This window comes from Macaca mulatta, chromosome 5, assembly GCF_049350105.2.
Source record: "Macaca mulatta isolate MMU2019108-1 chromosome 5, T2T-MMU8v2.0, whole genome shotgun sequence".
Classification (NCBI taxonomy): Eukaryota; Metazoa; Chordata; class Mammalia; order Primates; family Cercopithecidae; genus Macaca; species Macaca mulatta.
Genome location: NC_133410.1, coordinates 5,218,760 through 5,242,268, shown reverse-complemented (window position 1 = coordinate 5,242,268; position 23,509 = coordinate 5,218,760). Strand labels below are relative to the sequence as shown.

Here is a 23,509-nt window from a genome sequence, read left to right as displayed (position 1 = left end):
ATAACTCACTCTCACCAACTAACCCACTAACCCACGCTCACCCACTCACCAACTAACCCACTCTCACCCACTAACCCACTCTCACCCAATAACCCACTCTAACCCACTCTCACCAACTAACCCACTCTTACCAACTCACTCTCACCAAATCACCCACTCTTACTAACCCATTCTTACTAACTCACTCTCACCCACTAACCCATTCTCACCAACTAACCCACTAACCCACTCTTACCAACTAACCCACTCTCACCAACCCACCCATTCTTACCAAATAACTCACTCTTACCAAATGAATAACCTACTCTTACTAAATAAAATGGCAGCCTTGGTGAGCAACAGGTCCTTTGGGCAAAGCAGAATGAAATCTCCAGTCTCCAATACAAACATGCACCCTGGGCAGTCACCCGCATCCTTCATACCTGCGTTCACTTCGATGGCCGCTCGAAGGTCTTTTCTTTCCTTGCGGAGCTGGGCCAGCCTATTCCGCAGGACCTCTTTCCTCTTCAGCAGCTCCTCTTCTTTGGTCTGTAGCCGCTTGGCGTCTGCTTCTACCCGGTTCTTGCCGTACTTGTACTGGGCAGCATCTCGAGAAGAAAAAAAAGCAGCCATTAAAAATTAGGTTTACTAGCCTGGGAAACATGGAACGATCCCTTCTCTACAAAAAATAAAAAATTAGCCAGGCGTGGTGGCACATGCCTGTAGTCCCAGCTACTCAGGAGGCTGAGGTGGGAGAGTCGCTTGAGCCGGGGAGTTTGAGGCTGCAGTGAGCTGTGATTCTGCCACTGTGCTCCAGCCTGGATGACAGTGAGACCCCATGTCAAAAACATTAGGTTTATTCAAGCAGACAATGGGGGAACTCAAAAAGCCTGTTTAATCAGCCAACTGAGTAAACAAACACACAGCCAGTTACTGTGCTAATTCAGTAAGAAAAAGGACAGGGCTGGTTTGAACTAAGCAGAAAAGCGACTAGTTCAAATTCTCCAATATTCTTTGAATCAAATTTTTAAACACAGAATATTAGGAGATTCCTTTAACTCACTTCCCTTTGAGGCACATGGCTTATAATTAATCTCAACAAGGTGGAGTGTGAACATTTTATAACAGACACAGGAGTCGATTACTATCAAAAGTAATGTCTGAAATCTGCTTCCTTCTCTACCATCTTCAAACACCTCCATAACCCTGCAGTATCTGTTCCTTACGGTCATGTCATCTGCCTGGCTCTGAATTCATCTGAATTGCTGCTACACCCCCAGCACTGAGATCAGCACCTGGCACGGAGTGTGCCACAATAAATGCTTGTTTAGTGACTAAGTGAACAGCAGATACATGAAGAGGCAGCCAGGAGCAGTATCTGGAGCCTGACCGTCTAGGAAGGAGTCCCAGCTTGTACGTGTAGCTGCATGACCTGGAACAGGGCACGAAATCCCTCTGTGCCTCAGTTTCCCTTATCTGTGAAATGGGGATAGTAATGCACTGAGTGGTTGCAAGGATTAAATATTTATAAAGCACTTAGAACAAACACAAAAATGGGCAATACATAAATGCTTATTTCATAAAATGAATAAATGAAGAGGAAACTAGCCGAAGGGAAAATTCACAGACTTGGCAACATCACACCACCCGTGAAAACGGCTTTCAAAACCTGGCCCCACGCTCTCTTCCTCTTATTATGTGGGCCTTTTAATAACAGTAATTTAGGACAACACCTCTTTGTTAAGACACATGGAAGAAATGAAGGTTCTAACAAAACTCAGATGGAGGATAACCGATTTCAAAGCTTCCGAGATCTCTCAGTCGCTTCTAACAATCACTCACACCTGAGGGCAACTCCCAGGCCTTCCTGACCGCACACCCCACACGTCTGACTCCCTCGCAAGGCTAGAAACTACTTCAGGTAGAAGCCACGGGGGTGGCATGATGGTTAAGAACAAAAACACTGGACTCAGGGAGGTGGCTAGAAACCCACACTCCACCCTCCCTTGCTACGTGACTCTGCAAGCAATCTCTGGAGCAGCTCAGCTTCACCCTCTCTAAAGCAGAAACGAGAAGGAATCCCGTGTGTGTGCATGCATGTGCACATGTGCGTGTGTGAGTGTGCACATGTGCACGTTTTAAATGAGACGTGTGTGTGTGTGTTTTAAATCAGAAACATATATCTGAAAAAAATCTAACAAAATAACATGATGCCTGACGTAGTGGACACTGACAATTCTTACCATATCGGCGATAAGTGATTCCCAGAGCCTTGTCCTCTCAGGGACAGCAGGGAGCCATTTCTAGCACCTGTCCTAAATGCTGGATTTGCCAATTCTTGCAATGTAAGCCATCACGATTTCAATGAAATACTGCATTTATGAAGGTATAAAAAGTGATCACTCCCCAGTCAATTTGCCCCTAACCAAAAGAAACACATAGAATGACAGCAAAAGGGTCAGCAGCCGGAGGAGAGGCGAAGCACCCAACAACCTGAAACGAAAGGGTCACTGTTCGCAGCTAAAATAACGACATATTTTGCAAACAGGGGCAAGTCCGAACTCTACTCACTTATTTCTAAAGTAAGCTGTTTTCCCAACAAACGCAATGCAATAACCTATAAATCTCCACATCTTTTGGTCCCCATGTAATCTCATCTAATCTATAATGTAAGTGGCTGGATTCAGCAAAAACACGGAATGCCATTATTTTTCTCTTTTGTCACCATTAGATGTCACCAAAGTTAATAAAAACTCCCTACAGAAGGTCTCATAAAATAAAGGAATAAATCATCTAGAAAATAAAGTCAGCACAGGTACTGACAGAGAAACACCATGGCGAATGAGACTCTGTGGGATTCGGATTTTGCTTTTAATAAACCTTTCCGGGTGTGAGCTGCTCCTCTCCCCCATCTGCCCCTTCCCAAAGAAACAACACGAAAAGAGGTGAAAGTAAATACACCCAACACATTCAGGAAATAAGATTTGCCAGATAAGGTCAAAGGAAGTTAGTACATTAAACAAATGGGGGTAGGAGGGAGGCTTTGGCCCAACTGGCTCCAACCTATCTGGTCAACATGCATGTTGGGTGGAACAGAGGTGGAGAAAAGCTTAGGTCAGGGATGTACACCCTTCCTCGGGGCAAGACGCCGCCTGGTCCTGCGGAGCGATTCCAAGCCTCGTCCACAAACATGGCCAAGGACACTGCCAGCCTCTCCATTCCCCTATGTGGATACTCTGACTCCAAAACCAGAACCACAGGGCAAAGGGATGTCGGCACGTGCCGGTATGAGAGCCTCTCTCTGCGGCAGCTGGCGTGGGGGTTACCAGCTGGGGCTAGCCAGACTCATCGTCATTAGCACAGACTGGTCTACCAGTTGCACAGATCCAGATTCGAAAATCTCGGGTACAAATCCCAAGAGGCGATGGCATGTAACCACATCAAACTCAACATCTGCACCTAACTCCCACCTTCTTCCTCTGGGAAATCTTCCTGGACATGCCCAGATGGACTCAGGAGGCCCTCACCTGTAAATCCCCACACTGCAGCCCTACCACTTGCTTGTCTGCATGTGTGGATCTGTTGGACTGAAGCTGCCAGACAGCAACTACTTTAGTGTATCTTTGAGTCCCTTGAGTGAAAAAATGCTGCCTGGCTGGCTCCCTGATTAGACATCCAACATAATGAGGACTAATGCAAACACAAACACTTAAGAGATGCCATATCACCCTAGATGGATCTAGTGGAGGCAAGGGAAGAAGGTGCTGGGTACAGGCAGGCTGAGTCTCTCATATCTTAATGCTTCTCTGCCCAATCTATTTTCGGCTGGATGTGGAGTTTGAAAGCCTGGCACCCACTCTGGCTCTGTGATGTACCAGCTGTGAGCCCTCGGGAGAGCTGCTTACTCTCTTGGTTATTCTTTTCTCATTTCTATGATGGGGTAAAGGATAATGCCTATGCTTACAAAGTGGCTGTGTTTAGTAAACCGGATTGCATAAGAATGGCTTGCTGTGGACACAGGCACCGCAGGAATAACCATTCCTCAGAACTCCTCGTACTGCTCTGGTGCTTTGAGGTCCGTGTACTACCTCAGTTATCCCAGCTGCGCCAACTGCAGGAGCCACGTGTCTATGTCTGACAGAAAAAGATGCTGAGTTTAGAGTTTGCACGGCTTGTCAACCACAGATCAGGGACCAGAGTTGAGGTCTCCTGACCTGAAGTCCAGGGCTACCTGGAGCTGCAAGCAACTTGCACTCACAACTGCCTCCTATTTTAAAATGCTGAGTCAATCCCACAGGCAGCAAACCAATTCTGGGCTTCAATTTACAAGCACAGTCAGAAAAGCTGGGTTGAATTCGCCACTGTCCTTCCACGTGGCCGATGAGGAAGGATGACGGTGCCCATCGCTCCGTCTCTCCAGCTGACCCCAAGCTGGCACTCACTGGTGGGCAGGCTCAGACAGGCCCGGCTCCACCAAGTGCGCTTGAAGCCAGAATGCAAGACATCCAATGGTATACTTACTCGAAGCTGTCCTTTTCACACCAGCCGCAGGATCCGCTTTTTTCGGCTGACTGCTCAGAGTCTTCCCTTTTCCTGTGACCCCATTAGATGCCACGGGGGGCTTTTTACCCTTGAGCTGTTGAAATAAACATATAAGAACATGAAAAATAAACACACAGTCGAACAAATCTTGGTCTTTTTTTTTTTCCTGCAGTTGTTTCTTTCAGTCTCTGACTCTAAGTACTAGAGAAACTAGTATCGATGCGGAAAAAAATGAATGTGAAAGAAAACCAAGATGGTAGGCCGGGCGCGGTGGCTCAAGCCTGTAATCCCAGCACTTTGGGAGGCCGAGACGGGTGGATCACGAGGTCAGGAGATCGAGACCATCCTGGCTAACACGGTGAAACCCCGTCTCTACTAAAAAATACCAAAAAAAACTAGCTGGGCGAGGTGGTGGGCGCCTGTAGTCCCAGCTACTCGGGAGGCTGAGGCAGGAGAATAGCGTGAACCCGGGAGGCGGAGCTTGCAGTGAGCTGAGATCCGGCTACTGCATTCCAGCCTGGGCGACAGAGCCAGACTCCGTCTCAAAAAAAAAAAAAAAGAAAGAAAACCAAGATGGTTTCCAAACACTGGGCTGCTGGGATTCTGGGGAATGGCTAAGGAGGGTGTGGCAGAGGCTCTGTAGGATGTGCTCCGCTGGAATGCTGCGGAAGTGACCCCTGTCTACTGGCAGATCGCAAATGCTAACCAAGCTGGCACAGGCAGCTGTACCCCAGAGCACTCAGCTCAGAGGAGGAGTGTGTGTTTCTGAGGATCAACAGCTTTTATTTCAGTGGGATGCCTTTTAGGAGAGGAGCACGACCCTGCAGTGTGAGTTCTGCTGCTCCAAGTGCTTTGACACTGAGTGACATCCTAATGGGGTAAGTGACCGCCTTCTTACTTGCTGATGGAGTCCATGGAAGGAAGCAAAAGAAGCATAACACAGATGCAGCAGCAATAATAGGGAAACTAAACTTCCACTAACTACAGGTTTCTGAAACAGGGAAACAGTACTCTACCCCTGAGATTGATACAGGCCAACACGTTTTGCATTTTGCTGAAGTGACCTTACGTGTAGCTTAGTTGTGTGATTAACTCAGCACGACGGCAAAGGCTCACTCCAGCATCCACGCCCATGCTTTTTTCCATGATACGTTTCCTTCTGTTGCAGGCCTCGGTTTTTGGGAGGCAGAGAGATCTAGCTCCAAATTCTGGCTCTGTCATTTAGGAGATGTTGAGCAAGTTCTTTAAACTTTCTGAGCCCCCATTTGATCATTTAAAAATGTAAAGAGATATCTCCCCACAGGGTTCCTAAAAAGATCAGATGGTGTGCCATACACGGATGAAGCATATGGCACGTAAGTGCTCAGAAAAGTGCAAGGTCTCGCCAGTAAGCAATAGGCTCCCATTAAAATGACCAAATGAGGACAGGAAACCCAGAGGTCATGGAATTTAACTTGCAAAAGTGTTTCCTATTTCAACAAAAACAAAAGGGAGCAATAATAACAAAAACTCCACATGGGAACCATACATCGAATGATTCTCAACCCATGTGGGGACAATCCAAGTGGGCAAGATGGCCAACTGTGGCAGGGTTTACGACTCTAATGCCAATAAAAAGACAGGTAGAAACGTAGACAGATACACATTCACTTAATAAATACAACACATAACCTGCCAACTTTTTGGCGTTAAGTCCTCAAAAGAGGCCAACGGCTCCCCTACCCCTGCCCCCCAACTACACTTGGCTCAGGGCCCCTCAGACTCACTGAATGGGAATTCCCAGGGATGGGATCTGAACAACCATCATGAAAAATCAAAAACCAACACCAACCTGCGCATCTGACTTTTGATGAAGCCAACCTATTGGGAGTTAGTGTTCTCAGTCACTACTATCTACAATTCTACAATTTTATCTGGTTCATTATTTTCTTAAGACTTTCCAAAGAATGGAGAAAAAAACAAAGACCTAAAACATACCCATCTGCTGTATGTTCATATTCTTACATATGGGCTTAGGTCTTTAGGCGAAGCATAAAAAATCCTTAGGTTAAACATGTATAAGCCGGGCACAGTGGCATGTGCCTGTTGTCCCAGCTACTTGGGAGACCAAGGCAGGAGGATCACTTGAGCCCACAGTTCAAGTCCTGCCTGGGCAACATAGTGAGACTTCATCTTTTTTTTTTTTTTTTAAAAGGCCTAACACTACAAAATTACTCTGAAATGTTACTGTTTGCCATAAATACAGGGTGTGCAATGGACAACAGTTCAACATCACGGTTATTATTGTTCAATGGTCATCAAAAGTCCTTATTATCATTGTCTAGTTTTGGAGAGTATACCTTTAGACTTGTCATGGAGAAACACTATCGTACTCTGAATAATCTATTTCATGTTTAAAGATCAAAAGCAATGACTACACAGAGTCAACCCTTCCTCATTACGTGTAATGGAAACATGCTAAAGAAACTGGCCGTTCAAGAATCTTCTGGAAGGTTTTACTACCCGTTTCTTTTACATTCTCTTCCTTTAGCTGACATAATTCACAAAATTTCACTGGGGAATTTTCCAAGAACAGAAAGAGAGCCAGATGTGGGCAAAGAAACGCAGTGCTCAGATAAACCATGAGCTCGTTAGAAATATCTCATCAGTTCCTTGGTAGTCAGGCTGCAAATTATATTCTAGTTGAGGGAAAAAAAAAACAAACCATTACGCTTTGCCTTTGATGAGTCCCATTTACTACAAGCTGCAAAACTCTGTTGGAGCAATGTGACTTGAAGGTGGTTCTAGAATCTTACAGAAGAAGATGCCGTACCTGCGAGTTGAGCCCGAGAGACGCCCTCCCCACAGAAGAGGTATTAGTGACAGACTGAGCGGAGGCGGGGTATTTGTAATGGTTAGAGGACAGCTTGTCAGCAGACAGCCTAGAGGCCTTTCTGTCAGCAGAAGAGTAGCGGGCAAAGATTTGCGGAGGCGGCAAGTTATCGTACAGGCCTGCGTTATCATAAAGCACCTCTTCTCCCAAGCCTCTGCTGCAGGAAGCAGGAAAGCCATCTTCCGGTTCCCACTGCAACACACACAGCTTTGTGGTTAGTGACTTAGACACAGAAAACAGCAGCTTTTAGCACAGTGAGATGTCATTCATTAATAGTATAGCATTTAGCATAGCATGGTACCCCAACATTCTGCACACAGATTGCAGTTGTTATCAACGAGGCATGCACCCCCCAACACACACACATACACAAACCCAACATAAGCCTGCAGACTGATTCAAAAGGACTGGACTTCTGAAGCCTTATGGAAAAATTTCTTTTTTTCCTTAAACCATTCCCAGAACCCTTGGATTATGAAGTTTTTGTTTTGTCCTGTCTTTTAAAGAGAAGAAGCAATGTTGATTTGGCATTTTCTTCTTTAGAGAACCTGGGGTTCAGAAATTCCCCTAGTGCAGGACGTGGATGTGAGGGGAGGAACGAGCATGGGACTAGGGTCCTGGTGCTCTGGGTCTATACGAAGACACACGAGGGCCAAGCGGAGCACTCGATGCTTTTCACAGCACTTCCCAAGTCCTGGGTGCTGACTTCATCTCACAGTCATCCGGGGATAGAGGGGGAAATGGAAGCAGAGACAGGCCCTAGAGCCGGTGAGTGGCAGAGCGGAGGGAAGGGCGCGCTCATCCCAGCACAGTACTGCCTCTAAGCCTCGCACTCCTTCTGGGGACATGAGACCATCTGCAGGCTCCTCCAAGCCCCTGTGCAGGAGTCAGTGACCCAAGTCCTACGGGAACTGTCAACACACACCCTCTGTCCCCTACTCTGTACTGAAGAAAGTGCCACAACCAACACAACCAAAACGGTCTGTGAGAAGAGAAATCAAATCCTCATAGAAAATTAGATGCTTCCAAATCTAACTGATACAATGGTATTATTTTAGCAGAAAATCTCTAACCAAGGACTAAAATAGTGACGTGCCACTGCGTGGGACAGAGGAATCTGAGAACATGGACATTAAAGTGTTAACTCAAAAACTGATAACCACAGCCACGGCCTTTTCAGGGTTAAAGGTCTTTATAAATTGCCTGGCATGACAAGAAAGGCAATATTAATTCCTCTCTTATATCCATTTTACCCGGCTGAGTCTTCCTGCACAGTCCTTTCTGCCAGACGGTAATTACAACCTTTTGTTATAAAAATAGAAAAGACTTAAAATTCTGCAGTAGGAGTGTCTGTATTCCTCCGCAATCACTTCAATGTGTCTATTTTTGTGATCTAAAAATAACGGTCCCTGCAGATAAACTCGGATATGAGAGTTTCATAATGACGACCTAGCATATATTTGTCCAGAGTTATTAAAATGGTCTAGACGAGACTATCATTTTCCTAAAATATCAAAGATTAAGTCACATGGAAGACTCAGAAAAACACTTACAGCGACCTCATAGAAGTTTCTAAAGTATGAGTGTACATACTTTCATCTCAGTCTAAGCATCATGGGGTAACATTGACTGGGTAAACGTAACTAAAGCTGAAACAGCGCTATGATCCTAGATATTAGGTCATAAAAATGAACTTTTTTTTTTTTTTTTTTTTTTTTTTTTTTTTTTTTTTGAGACGCAGTCTTGCTCTGTTGCCCAGGTTACAGTGCAGTGGTGCAATCTCAGCTCACTACAGCCTCCACCTCCAAGGCTCAAGCGATTCTCCTGCCTCAGCCTCCTGAGCAGCTGGGATTACAGGCATCCACCACCATGCCCGGCTAATTTTTGTATTTTTAGTAAAGATGGGGTTTCACCATGTTGGCCAGGATGGTCTTGAACTCCTGGGCTCAAGTGATCTGCCCACCTCTGCCTCCCAAAGTGCTGGGATTACAGGCCTGAGCCATCACGCCTGGCTATAAATATGAACTTCTAAAAACCTAGAAATGAGGCCCTCCAAAAAGAGAAGAGCTGGTAACAGAGCCGAATACACAGAAAATAGTTTCAGGAAGGGCCTGAGCAGAGGAAGGCCTAATAAGCAAGGAAGCCACAAACATGTAAAGCATATTATGTCCTAAAGGCGGCTATCTCCAGCCCAGCAATACACACACACAAACAATTCCTACGTGCAGAGCCCTTTAGGAATGGCAGACCTTTGTTTCTACAACAGATTAAGTGGCGAATAACTTAAGGAACACTCGCTCCTGGGGCTGGCCTGTAGAGTGTCCTAACAGTCTGAAGACAACGTGCTGGGTGGAGCCGGACGATCACGTGCGTGGTTCCACAGGGTGACGACAGCATCCAGTTCACCGTCACAGGTTCGTGTGTAAGGCGTGCATGGAAGAAACGTCTCTGAGGAAAAGGGTCTTTGGGTGGGACGGGCCAGACGTAGGCTCAGAGAAGTGGATGGTTCTCAGGATGCAGATGAGTGCAGTAACTGGAGTCTAAACCCAGTGATAAGACTGCTGTCAAGAGACGCTGGAGTGACACAGGGCAAATGGAGGCAGAAGAGCGGGTCCCACCTCAAGAAGGACTCAGAGGCCAGAATCGAGGGCAGGGACTAGCCTGAGAGCCCTACTTCACAGGGTACTGTGGTGCCATCTTAAGCAGGAAGAACTTGCCACAAGACCTGCCCAGGGGTGAAGCGCTGTGGTGACTGGACACCCAGAGACACCCCAGGGAGGATTGGCTGAGGGGGAAAGGAGGAGATTCACTGGACCTGATACCCCTCTGCCTAAGATGGGGGGCTCTACTGGATGGACTCTGAAGCTAGGATGGGATCCAAAAGTGGCTCTGTTTGCCCCATGCCACCCTATCCTAACATGGGACCTATGAGCGGGCCCTGCCCTGCCCAGAGCCCAGGAAGCTCTCCCCGCTCCTATGTCTGTTTCCCTCCCAGGTCCACTCACTCCCACGAGACTCAGAGGCCCTTTCAGGACAAAGATAATCGCTTTGCCATTTCTTCTTCAACTGGCACAGTCTGGCCCCTGGGAGACACCCAGCCAATGAGGCAAGGGAGAGAGGACTGAGGAGGGAAGGGGGCAGACGAAGTGATGAAAAGATCCCTTTTTAGAATCAGATGGGGCCTCGCACAGCGAGGGCGGCCTCCCCCACGGGAACCCCAGGGCAGGTCCAGAGTGGCAGGAAGGAGGAGGCGGCCATTGGGAAGGCAATTGAGCCCCAGGGACACACCACGTCCATCGTGGCTCCTGAGGGATGGGCCACCCGCTTCTGACCCCGGCCACGAGAACCTGCTTTCAGTTTGTTTATGCTCCTGAGCACTGGGGGTCCTCAGCCCCTCTCTTCCCTCAAGGAGGCTGTTGTCTCCTGGTTCCTGCTGTGGGGCAGCTATGAATTTACGGTGCCAGGGCTGATTGAGGACGTTCATTGGAATATCAGGGAAAAGACTGGAGAAGCAAAACAGTAAGAAAAAAGTCTGACATACCTTCCAAGGCTGGAAAACACAACAATAAATTTACTTTATGTCTACCTTTGAAAATTATCTTAACATAGATGCCAATTTCAAACCCTTCCAGTACTGGGAGACAAATGGCATAGTGGTTTCTCACAAGCCTCCTTCATTCATCCGCTAACTGTGAAGGCCTCATCTCTGAACGCCCAGGGCCGGGCACCGTGCCTGGATGCTCAACACGTGGTTGTGAGATGAGTAACAGGCAGACACCGTAGAACCAGCACCTGTTGATGAGGCCTGCTGATGACACATATGACACAACATGCTGAGAACAGACTTCAGAACTCCTAAGGTCAGGCACACCCTGGAGGCCAGTGTAACAGAAAGCTGTGACTGAAGACTCCTGCATGGATAGATGGACATATGGATATACAGATAGCGCTGTGCCGGGAGCCAGGAGCCTGGCCGCTCCAAATCCACCCCAAGGGAAGCTGTCGAATTTGTAATGTGATCATTCCTCTATGTTATCATTTCCTTCCTGAGGGGATTTCTCAGCATTTTAATCCCATCGGGAAATAACTATTCATCGATAACTTAAACTGTGTTATGTTTTGATTTAACAAGTTATCCAAGTATTACTCTAACATGCTCTCCTTTAGTCAACATTTTAGTGGGCTGACACGTTTAATTAGTGACAGTGACATTAAGCCAGGCACAGTGGCTCATGTCTGTAATCCCAGCACTTTGAAAGTCTGAGGTGGGAGGATCACTTGAGCCCAGGAGTTCAAGACTGGCCTGGCCAATATAGGGAGATCCCGTCTCTACTAAAAACCAACAAATGAGTGGGATGTGGTGGTGTGCACCTATGGTCCCAGGTACTTGGGAGGCTGAGGTAGGAGGATCGATTGAGCTGGGGAGGTTGAGCTATAGTGAGTTGTGACTGCACCACTGCCCTCCAGCCTGGGCAACAGATGAGGACCCTACCTCAACACCAACAGGAAAATGACAGTGACATTAAATGACAAACTGTCTACTAGTCTCAAACTATCCACTTGTCCAAATGCAGATTCAGATGAACAGCATGTCAGAAACCAGGAGAACAGAGATGAGATGGAGTCTCCTTGCTTCAGAGCATTAAAAAGCTGACCTTATTCAGATCTGAAACCAGGGGAACTGAAGCATAGAATTTTCACAGCTGTCTAACAAAACCAACCATTACTCCAGCCAAAGGGCACTCACCGAGCCGTTGATGCAGGGGACGTCGTCGTAATGAAGCGCCGTCCCGCTGGGGTGGGCATAGCCGTTGGAGGTGCCCCCCAGATATGGGTTAGCAGATATAACACGCCTGTTCATGAAACTGAAAGAAAGGAAATGCGTTAAAATCCATAACCTGACCACCTTTTACTCCAACGAGTCAGGTCTTTAATGAGTTCTGACTTTATTCCCAAGGCTATGTCAGAGGTCACAGGGGCAGAGAAGAAATACTAGACAGAATATAGGCGGAAATGAGAAGATGCGTTGGAAGGACTGTCCTATAAAATTAGGACGGCACATAATTTGCAGAACTGCGGCACAGAACGCCAATAACCAATGCTAGGTACACACAGCAAAGCCTGCAAATAACAGGTGTTCAGAAATACCAAGCGTTTTGATTATCATCCGTCTCTCACAGTGGCCAGCTCCTCTCACAGCCTGTGTTCATAATAATGCTTTACTGGAACATACGCCTCTTTCACAAGTGTGTTACTTCCAAGAGGACAACATGGCCTGCAGAGCTGAAAGTTACTGTCTGGTTTTTCTTGGAAAAAGTTCATGGATCCCTGTTCTATAAGCTTTCTGGGACACTCATTCAACAAGTATTTATGGAGTTCTTAGTACTCAGTCAGCACCACTGCCACCCCACACATCTTCACCTCTTCCCTGAAATTTCCTCAACTTCCGAGAGCCACTGACAGCGGCCTGAGAAATCCTTTAGAAGGTGTCCTATTGTGGCATAATAAATATATATTTTGGTCTTTGTCCCAAGTTCCTGGTCAAGGCTCCTAAAACTCTCGGAATTTCCTACATGAAGAGCAGGATGAGGGTTGGTTGCCAGAGAAATCAACCCTGTGATTAGGGCTGGAACTTTCCATAAAAACCCAAAAGAATAGGGTTCCCAGAACTTCTGGGCTGTGTGCATGCGGCGGTGCTGGGAGTGTGGTGTGCCCAGCGAGGGCACGGGAGCGCTGTGCCCCACATGCCTTGCCTGGCACACCTCTTCCCTCACTGCTTCTGAGCTGTGTCCTTTTACAGTAAACTGCTAATTCAGTAAACAAGCTCCTCCTATGTTCTGTGAGAGTTCTAGCAATCACTGAACTGGAGCGGAGGGGTCGTGGGAACCTCCAACTCACATCCCACTGGTCAGATGCACAGGTGACATCCTGGACCTATGACTGGCATCTGAAGTGGAGTCAGCTTTGTGGACTGGGCCCTGCACTGGTAGGGCCTGACGCTGCCTCCTGGAAGACCACTGAGGGTTGAGTTCATGTATTAGGACACCCAGCTGCTGCCCACAGAACCCTAGAGAAGTGCTTGGCGTGGGAAAGACCTGCCCATCTAGTGGCCAGGGGTGAGGCCAACAGTGTGAAGCCTGTGGTGAGGGAACGGCTCACTCCCCTTTAAGGAGGGCAGGCCGGGCCACGCCAGCCTCCGCCCAACACCCCCAGGGGCTTCTGAAGTCGCAAGGTGCTGCCCAGGGCCGCGGGGCTCCGAGGGACTGGGTTCCTGCTCCCTCACTGCGCGGTGATTTCCTGCGCTCCGTCAGTCTCCTGGGTGCCCCGGCACTCCCCTGGCTCTTTCAGCTTCCCCAGCCCCTCTGCCTGCCAAACTCCTCTCCTGACACCCCTCGCACCCGGGTCTCCGCGTGGGTGTGGGTGCTGCCCCCCAGGAGGCGGCCCGCCCCGCAGCCCCACAGCGGCCTCTCTCTCCCCTCCGGGCCCAGGACCACTGCCCTGCATCTGCGTCCTGCCTGCTCTCCCCTCTGGAGGGCTGGCCTCAGGAGCACGGGGACCACGCGGGCACACGCAGGTGCAGGTGCAGGTGCAAGGGCAGGGGCAGGGGCAGGGGCAGGGGCAGGGGCAGGGGCAGGTGCAGGTGCCTAGAAGCTCGGCCGGCTTCCGAAGCCACGGGTCAGGACTAACAATGTAAATCCCAGGGAAGGGACCACCCCAACAGCATTTCCTGCTAGTAGGGGTATTTCATAGGATCCTGGGCTTCTGTGATCACCAGATGAAGAAAACACAGGGTAGGTGAAAACTGGGGAGAGAAACACAGGGGCAAGTGAAGCCTGCCTCTTTGATAAGAAGTCCGGCAGCATAGCCTCAGGAGCGGCGGGAGGAACTGGGCTTGGGGATCGGGGCTGGGCTTCAGCAGCGCGGGCCGCGGAAATGGCTCCGCACAGAGCGCGCGTGTGCCCCCTGCTGGGGAGGGACGCCATGCGCGGCTTGCTGCCTGGACACATTCTTCAATTATAATTTAAAAACTTTTTCCTTTGCTTATAAAAAATTAATATAATTATACTAAACTTAAAATACATACAGGTATATGTAGGAAAATAAGATGAATAAGAAGAAAACATACAAGAAGGAAAGGCATTAAAAACTTTTTCCTTTGCTTATAAAAAATTAATATAATTATACTAAACTTAAAATACATACAGGTATATGTAGGAAAATAAGATGAATAAGAAGAAAACATACAAGAAGGAAAGGCACAGCAAAACTTGAACATTTGTTTCGCAGTAATAGATTTTGATTTTTAAAAATACATATTTAAGGTTTTCCAATTAAATGCCTCATGGGAGGGCTTTTGGGGAGACAGTGCTATGTATGCTTTCTGTCAGTGAGAGGCAGTAAATGGAGGAATGAATAAAGCCCGGCCACGGGGACCACCCCCTCCCCTGTGCCCTGGGTCGTACTGCCTTGAGTCCTTCTCCTTCCAACAGCAGGCACGTCTCTCATGGGCTTGCATCTTCGGTTTCGAGCATGTGCCCTGCACTCGCCCTGCTGCAGCAGGGACAAAGGATGGAGTCAGAACAGAGGTTCTGGTGGCTCCACTCCTGCTTCTGTGCTGGGAAGAGTCACTGCAGGAGGCCTCTGATGGGCTCACCTGTCAGGAACTGGGAGCACGGGGATTATGGGTCATAGGCACACAGAATGTCCTAGGTGGAGGAGGCCTCAGCCAGGAGCTCGTCACCCTTCACCCCATAGAGAGGGACCTAGCCCAGTGAGGACAACTCCGCCCGGCCCCCAAGAGGGCAGGGCCTGGGGACCCGACTAAACACGAGGCCTCCGTCTTCCGCTGGGTGTCTCTGCACAACAGGATTTGCAGCCAAAGATAGAAGTGGAAATGAAGTAAGAGGCCACATGCCACTTGTTACACCAAAACCAGGAGACAGTCATGGGGAGCTATTTCACAATAACCTCCAGGGACGCAGAGGAAAGGGTGGCCAAGAGGACAGCCTCCCATCCGTGCATCTCCCCACGCTCTGCTCTCCACACCAGTCCCTGCTTTCCATCCTCTTCATCCTCACCACCCCATCCGTGCATCTCCCCATGCTCCGCACCAACCCCTGCTTTCCATCCTCTTCATCCTCACCACTGCTTCCTGAGGGGCTCCCAGCTGAGTGTGACTTGAAGAGAGTTTCAGGAAAACTCTGGAGTATTTTCCTGTGTTATATAATCTATGTACCTCATTGTAAATAGGTTTTCAGGAAAATACGTTTTCATTGTTTACCATTACTAAAGTTCCTAAATATCCTATTTTTCTTGGGAGAATCTCCATTATTATCTTACACTTTCCTCTTTTCAAAATATATTACTGCCGTCTCTTCCTCAGTCACACACAATGCACAAAGAATTCTCCTAAGAACCTTGAAAAGATTCATTAACTGGCTGCCAGTTTATATAAAAGCAAAACATTTAATCTTAGAATATTCATCACACTGGCAAGCAACCATATTTTGAACACTGCTTCCTTGTCACATCTCATCTCTCTTAACTGTTACAGGAATGTTTGGCTAGAAAACTTGAAAATAAGCTTTGTTGCTAACTGACACCTCCTATAAAGACTTTAATGAGGTAGAAAAGATGCCTGCAGCCATAAATTCATTACATGCATATTTTTAATAAATATTTTTAGTATTATAATCTACATTCCTTTCTCAAAAATGTGACCTTGCCACATTTGGTTTAGATTAATACTCTCATCATTTATAGAGTAAAGGCCAAGTTGTATTCCAGGGCAACTATTTTAATTCAGGGTTTCTCTTAAATGTGGTTATTGGTTTGCTGATTATACTTGCAATTACATGTGGCCGTAGGATAGGTTTTTATGGAAATTTAGTATCTTCCAAATAAATATAGTGAACATCCATAACCACTTTTATGTCAGTCTAGTTGGGCAGATTTTGCAAAACTAGATTTAAGGATATTATACTCTTTAAAAAACTTTAAATGTGCTTTATTTACTGCATAGTACTTAACAAATAGAATCATTATAATTTATCCACATTTTGCTGATTAGAAAGAATATAATTAAACAATAACGAGTATAAATAGAACGGTAAGTACTAGACTACGTCTATCCCGATTTCCACACAAAAGGACAGTGGTGAGACCAGTCTGCACTGTAGAAACCCTCCAGTGTTACTGGGGATTTCATGGACAATCTGTGCAAGACTAATTCCACTTGTCAGGGCTATTGACCTTAGTTGGGTGTATGTAACATGTGGTTTGAGTCCTAAAATGGGCCAAGTTATCTTCACTTTGAGAACTATTTCTTAGCCCCAGAATGTCCTAGCTAAGCATTAAATGAACGTCCATTCACCACTGAAGACACAAAGGAAGACTGCTCCAATTCCCCATAGAGAGCACTTGTGTGGAAAAACTAGATGGTGGTGTTCACATTAAACAGGCACAACACAACAGCACAGGCATCTGAGCCCATCTTCTCCACACTTGAAAGGTCGCGTCATCTCAGCACTGGCGGGTCGGCCAGCAGCTGTCTCTGTGTTTCTCCTCACTTGCTGATGATGGAATTCATGACCAGCTTTGTTTTCATTCGCTCCCTCACCCCAGTCCCCACTCTCTAAGGAGGAGAGAAACATATGCAGCCGTCAAGGGGTCAAAGACGCCGGAGCTGCAAGTTTCAGAGATTAAGTCGCGCACCCTCTCCATGTTCTACAGAAGACAGCGGAGGTACTAACAGGTAACGAATGGCTTGTCCAATTGTTCTAATTAGTAAATACCAAAGCAGGACCCAAGCCAAGATGCCCTACCTACTACTTGCTGTATTTGAAATGAAAACCTGAGAAATGTGTTCATTGTTATTCACTTAAAAGTGGCACCGTGGGCCATGCCTGTAATCCTAGCACTTTAGGAGGCCAAGGTGGGAAGATCACTTGAGCCCAGGAGTCCAGGAGTTTGAGACCAGCCCGGGCAACATAACAAGACCCTGTCTCTACCAAAAAAAAAAAAAAATTAGCCAGGTATGGTGGCACATGCCTGTAATCCCAACTGCTTGGGAGGCTGAGATGGGAGGATCCCTTGAGCCCAGGAGGTCGAGGCTGCAATGAGTCATAATTGTGCCACTGCACTCCAGCCTGGGCAACCGAGCAAGACCCTTAATCAAAAAAATCACCACCACCACCACCACCACCACCACCACCAACAACAACAAAACCCCAATAACAAGTGGCACTGTTCACACATTTGTAAACCTAGTTAGTGTCCAGCTTAACAGAAGGTAGCTGGATTCTCACACCTGCTTCTGCATTCAATCTGTCACCAAATGCGCTTTTGGTTGAAGTATGCGAAGAAAATCCAGCCTCAAACAGATGTAAGCTGGACAAGTGGGGCACGTTTTAATTGCTTTTTCTGGGTTGTAGCTGCGCTTCTTTAGTACTACACCAAAATGTGGCAAGTGGTGGCTTCTCACCGCCAACTGCAATGGAGCTGGAAAGCAGATCCATCGACTCACGTTAAAATCCAGTCGTTTATCTTGCACTAGGAATAGATCTTTTCCCAAGCATGGCTTCTGCAGATCTTCCCAACGTTGACACCCTTCATTATACGACATCAACAAAACTGCTCACTGACATGACTACAGATCTCAGCAGGAGTCTGTGGGTGCTGAGAAGCTGGCAAGCTCACCATGGCAGATGCAAATTTTCCAGAATTCTAATTTCTAAGGAAAGCTTAAACGTATCGTAAGCAACAAATACTGCCAACTGTTTGCCTAGAGATGATGATGGGTGTAGCTAGCTCATTTTCAAGGAAACATCTGCAAATGCCTATGTGCGAATAACCACAGTTTGTCTGTTGCTTTGTCAAGTAAAAATGAAACAAAACTTAACGCAGCTAGTTCTCTGAGCACCTCACTTGTCTGAGCTGTTCCTCAACAGGACCACTGTCATTGTACACGCCTGCGTGCTCTCCATGGCCTCTCACCACGCCACGCGGAACAGGAAAAGCACATGGGCTTCAGAGACTTCGTGCAAATATCTACTATCTGATCCTTTATAGAAAAAGTCATCATTTTTACTGCTTCCTCAAGGACATCTGAAGTGAAACCAGCATTTTCTTTTTTTTTTTTTTTTTTTTTTTTTGAGACGGAGTCTCGCTCTGTCGCCCAGGCTGGAGTGCAGTGGCCGGATCTCAGCTCACTGCAAGCTCCGCCTCCCGGGTTCACGCCGTTCTCCTGCCTCAGCCTCCCGAGTAGCTGGGACTACAGGCGCTGCCACCTCGCCTGGCTAGTTTTTTGTATTTTTTAGTAGAGACGGGGTTTCACCGTGTTAGCCAGGATGGTCTCGATCTCCTGACCTCGTGATCCACCCACCTCAGCCTCCCAAAGTGCTGGGATTACAGGCGTGAGCCACCGCGCCCAGCCCAGCATTTTCTTTTACTATCGCAAATGGTAAAATTCTTTGACTATTTACACTGGCAGTGACAATGATTATTAATACAGAGAAGGACGACTGTTGGTGCGAAGCTGCCAGCCAATGGTCACTAATGCAGATGTCCAAACGGTGGGAGACGGAAACAATGTCTTATGAAAATAATTTAACTCCGCAGACTGCCAGAAAGGGTCTGGAATATCCCCAGGCGGTCTCTGGACCATACCAAGAACTGCTGCTATAAATATTTCTGCCACCATTAGTTAAAGAAATATTCACCATTCAAAAGGACGTTTTTATACATGATTGCAGCATTTTTCTTTTTTAAATCACAATTTAAATTTACAAAGTACTTGATGGATAGCTTTGAAAACTCAGTCCTCATTACGGCAATATGTAGAATCATTTGTGCTTCGTAGAACCGTTCATCTAATACAGGGGTCAGCAAACTATGGGCCAAATCCAGGCCACTGCCTGTTTTCACAAATAAAGTTTTATTAGAACACAGACACACCCATCATTTACATATGGTGTCTGGCTGGAAAGGGAGCTGAGTGGATATTAACAGGAATCGTCTGGCCCACAAAACCAAAAATATTTACTATCTAGTCCTTTATGCAAGTTTGCCACACGCTGCTTGAATAGAAAACCCAGTGTGTTGACATGACAAAAACATTGCTGCAAAATTTGGATTAAGATAATGCAAAAGGGAAAGCTTTTAGATTTTCCTTCGGAGACTATATCCTCACACAAAAACTAAGTGAAACTAAGTTAGCGAAAAGACAAGTATTGAACTGTGGTGCCATTTCATACGGCAGTGGGTCTTACCAGAAGGTTTGTTTGGCTGTCTGAATGACACTGGCAGACATCTCCACATCGATGTAGTCATAGTGCAGGGCCCCCGGGTCTGTGGACGACCCCGTCTCTGCGAGTAAAATCCCAATCCACCTGCCCATGTCCTCAGAGGAAGATGCCTGTGGAAGTGGGAAAAAAGGTAGGTTGTATTTAACTAAAGATTTTTTACATTTTCGTAAATGCGTCCAAGAAAGAGACCGCATAATAGGAAAGGCGATGGAACGTGATGTCCCTAAGAAGAAACGAGAAGGAAGACGCAGCCACTGGCTGAGCGATGGGATTAACATCACGTTCACAGCAGGTCTTAACTTAGGAAGCGGCATCCCAATTATACCAAAGGTGAATGAAACTCTGAGGTCCTAAAATGCCTTCCAATTATCATAGGGAAAGGCACTAGGGGTGAGACACGAAAATTAATGGGATTAGTTACATTCCAGCTGAAAGAACTTGCTGAGAAACCTCTGGCGACATCGCCTGACCAGGAGAAGGAGCACGTCCCAGCTGCTGCTGCCTGACTTGGAAAACGCGACCAAGCGCTAGGCCCTTACTAGTCTCAAACATTTTTATCCAGGAGTCCTGGGTGAGCCCCCCTACATGGGCCTGAAATGGTCATTCAGTTTCTTGATTAGGTGATATAAAAAAACCAATTTCCTTTGATATCAATTGTGTTTCCATGGGGGAACGATGCTCTGAAATCACTGGGCTGCTTTGGACACACCATTTTTTAAGATGTCTGCTATCTCCTCCATTTGGTCTGCTTAATTTGCAAGTCTGAAGTAGGTCTTTAAGATTATGTTCGTTCAATTTTTAAGTCATCCTTTTTTTTTCCCCCTCTGAGACATGGTCTCGCTCTGTCACCCAGGCTGGAGTGCAGTGGTGTATCATAGCTCACGGCAACCTCCAACTCCTGGGCTCAAGCAATCCTCCTGCCTAAGCCTCCCAAGCAGCTGGGACTACAGGTGCGCACCACCAAGCCCAGCCAATTTTTTTAATTTTTTATTTGTAGAGACAGGGCCTCACCATCTTGCCTAGGCTGGTCTCGAACTCCCGGGCTCAAGCAATTCTCCTGCCTCAGCCTCCCAAAGTGCTAGGATTACAGGTGCGAGCCACCATGCCCAGTTTTAAGCCATTGTTTTAAAGTGATTTAGAAAATCAGTTATATTTTTAATGGTATTTGAAATCTTTAAAAATTTTGATTAATCAAATATGTAAATAATGGTTAGAGTTTAGGAGAAATTAAGCTATCAAATTTATGAGTTAACTGAATGTTGAAGAAAACAAATTCATTGCTTATAAAAATTACTAATTTAAATAAAGATCTTCTAAGTTGAGCTTAAAGAAAATTGGGTTTTATAATTATAACCTTGGCAAGTTTAACACCGATCAAACTATAAGTAATTGTAAATACTCCACGCCATGTAGAAAGGCCTCTCTAAAGGAAGGGATGTTAACAAAGAAGCAGCTATTTTTTATGCTGAGAAATTGGCTAGTGATATTTTCCGTACTACAAATCATTACTAACCATACACAATGAGGCCATGAGGACAAAGGGAAGGAATTCCCAGTAAGTACCTTACAGAGAGTAAAACCAGAATCAATGTTTGCCAAATTAAAACGAATTGATTTGAATACCTGGATTAAAAAAAATCACAAATGTGTTCTCTTCACAGGTCTTATGTCCTTCCTAAAATGAAATCTATATTGAGAATGTATCCATGATTAGTCTATTCCTATGTCACTATAACCATTGCATCAAAGCATTTTAAAAATGTTTTCATACAATTAATATCTAAGATGTCACTGATATTATTACATTAGAGTTTACCAATTCCTTTCTTCATAGTTGATTGTATGAAATTTCCTCATAGGCTTTTAAAAAATAATACTGTGGTGTTGGAGGTATTAGTTCTCACAGCTTTTAATACATAGATAGGTATAGACAGACATGTGTGGGTGCGTGTATGCATATATGCATGTATATGTATACATATACTTAAGTATCTGTCGCATGTATAACATATAAACGTGTGAATGTGTGTGCATGTATCCATACCCACATCCACACATCTGTTTCTAGCGTTTGTCTACTGAAAAGACCCAGGCGCTCTGGTCCGCTGGCAGAAGTGAGCACATCTGGCCCCCAGATCCTGGCATCTCAATTCTCTGCCATTCTCCTCTAAAAGGAACAGATTGCTTTGGAGGAACGGCTGACTCCAGGTCTGGAGCAGCGAAAAGTACAGGATGAGCCTGGGGCATCTCCTTGTGCCATAAAGTAAGGAAAGTGCCCCAAGCATGATGGACTGTGATCTCTTTATTACAGGGACATGGCAAAGGACAAATAACCAGCTCTGAGGGCCTCCTGCGGACCAAATCTGTGATAGTTTCACCAAAATAAGTCACGACATTAAAGGATATAATCACTGATTAAAAATCTATAGCCTGGGCTGGGCACGGTAGCTCACGCCTGTAATCCCAGCACTTTGGGAGGCTGCGGCGAGAGGACCACGAGGTCAGGGGATCGAGACCATCCTGGCTAACACGATGAAACCCCGTCTCTACTAAAAATACAAAAAAAATTAGCCAGGCGTGGTGGCGGGCACCTGTAGTCCCAGCTACTTGGGAGGCTGAGGCAGGAGAATGGCGTGAACCCGGGAGGCAGAGCTTGCAGTGAGCCGAGATCACGCCACTGCACTCCAGCCTGGGCGACAGAGCAAGACTCTGTCTTAAAAAAAAAAAAAAAAAATCCTACACAAAGACATACAGACATATAGAGAGAAAGGGGCGGCGGGGAGAGTGCACACACAGGGCTGTGCAAGAAACAGCACAGCAAGCACAGGGCACATTGGTCTTTGACGGATAAGGATGAAGGGCGCACAGGCATCCTTTGTGCTACCCTTGCAACTTTTCGGTAACTCTGAAGATATCTCAAAACAAAAGTTAAAATAAAAGGATCTTGGAAAAAGTATAGATTGCAACTCCTCTACTGACTGGCTCATGGCATTTCGCCACTGATGAGGACAGGCTTCTTGCTTACGTTGGAAGGCTGTAGATGTTTTATGTGTCACTTGTAAGTGAAATCACTTTTCAGCTGTAAAAATAGTGGTCGTACATGAAGAGATACTGGGTAAACTTCCAATTCTTGCTGTCGTGTCATTCAGGAAACTGAGTCTACTTACTTCAGCTCTCTCAAGGAATAAGCACCTTCCTGAGTGGTCCAAGCATTGGTGAAGGTATGAAATGCTACCGCTTTCTCTCCAGCACTTGGGGCACACAGCTACTGTGCCCCCAGCAATGGCGGGGCAGGTGACTTCTTCACCAAACAGCTCCTAACTTCCACCCAACCCCACCCCACCCTGAGCTTCTCTGTCTCGGCACTCAGCCCAGCGTCTCCCTCTTCATTCCTGCATCTAACCCGTGCCAATTCATGCCTCCTTTTACTGGCAACCCTTCTCAGATCTGCTGCCAGAGCTCTCATGGGAGACCCACATTGTTATATCAAGAGTACAGTTTCTTCGTTTAAGTTTTCAGCTTTTTTCCACTGCCATCCACCCTACAGTTTTCAGCCCACATCAGTGTTTACAAGGTACACTGACTCTAGCTCAGCATTCATGTTTTATGGTGGGTAAAGAAGCCAAGAGAGAACAAAAGCTTTGGCCGTGGTCAGGGTCTGCACAGAGCTGAGACTAGAACCCAGCTGTCTCAAGCCCATCTGAGCCCAGCCCTCTCTGTTAGATCACACTGCTGCAAAACCAGCCACGGGGGCAGCTGTGTGTGCTTCTGACCTTCCCTTACCTCCTGAGCCCTGCAGGAAAAAGATGGT

The 23,509-nt window shown here is 46.6% G+C and overlaps 1 protein-coding gene across 5 annotated transcripts in view; it reads right to left on the bottom strand.

Annotated features, from left to right (window-relative positions):
* The window catches only part of AFAP1 (actin filament associated protein 1), a 190,500-nt gene that overhangs the window by 22,298 nt on the left and 144,693 nt on the right, over window positions 1-23,509 (bottom strand). For 3 of the 5 annotated variants that reach the window (XM_078003134.1, XM_015137962.3, XM_078003135.1), the window contains 4 exons: window positions 19,663-19,808; window positions 12,141-12,258; window positions 4,501-4,615; window positions 423-587 (listed from right to left, as the gene is read on the bottom strand). In XM_078003134.1, the coding sequence (XP_077859260.1) occupies window positions 423-587; window positions 4,501-4,615; window positions 12,141-12,258; window positions 19,663-19,808 (544 nt within the window). Of the gene's footprint in view, window positions 1-422; window positions 588-4,500; window positions 4,616-7,333; window positions 7,586-12,140; window positions 12,259-19,662; window positions 19,809-23,509 lie in introns of all 5 variants that reach the window. The other 2 variants (XM_078003133.1, XM_015137960.3) reach the window with 1 other exon arrangement.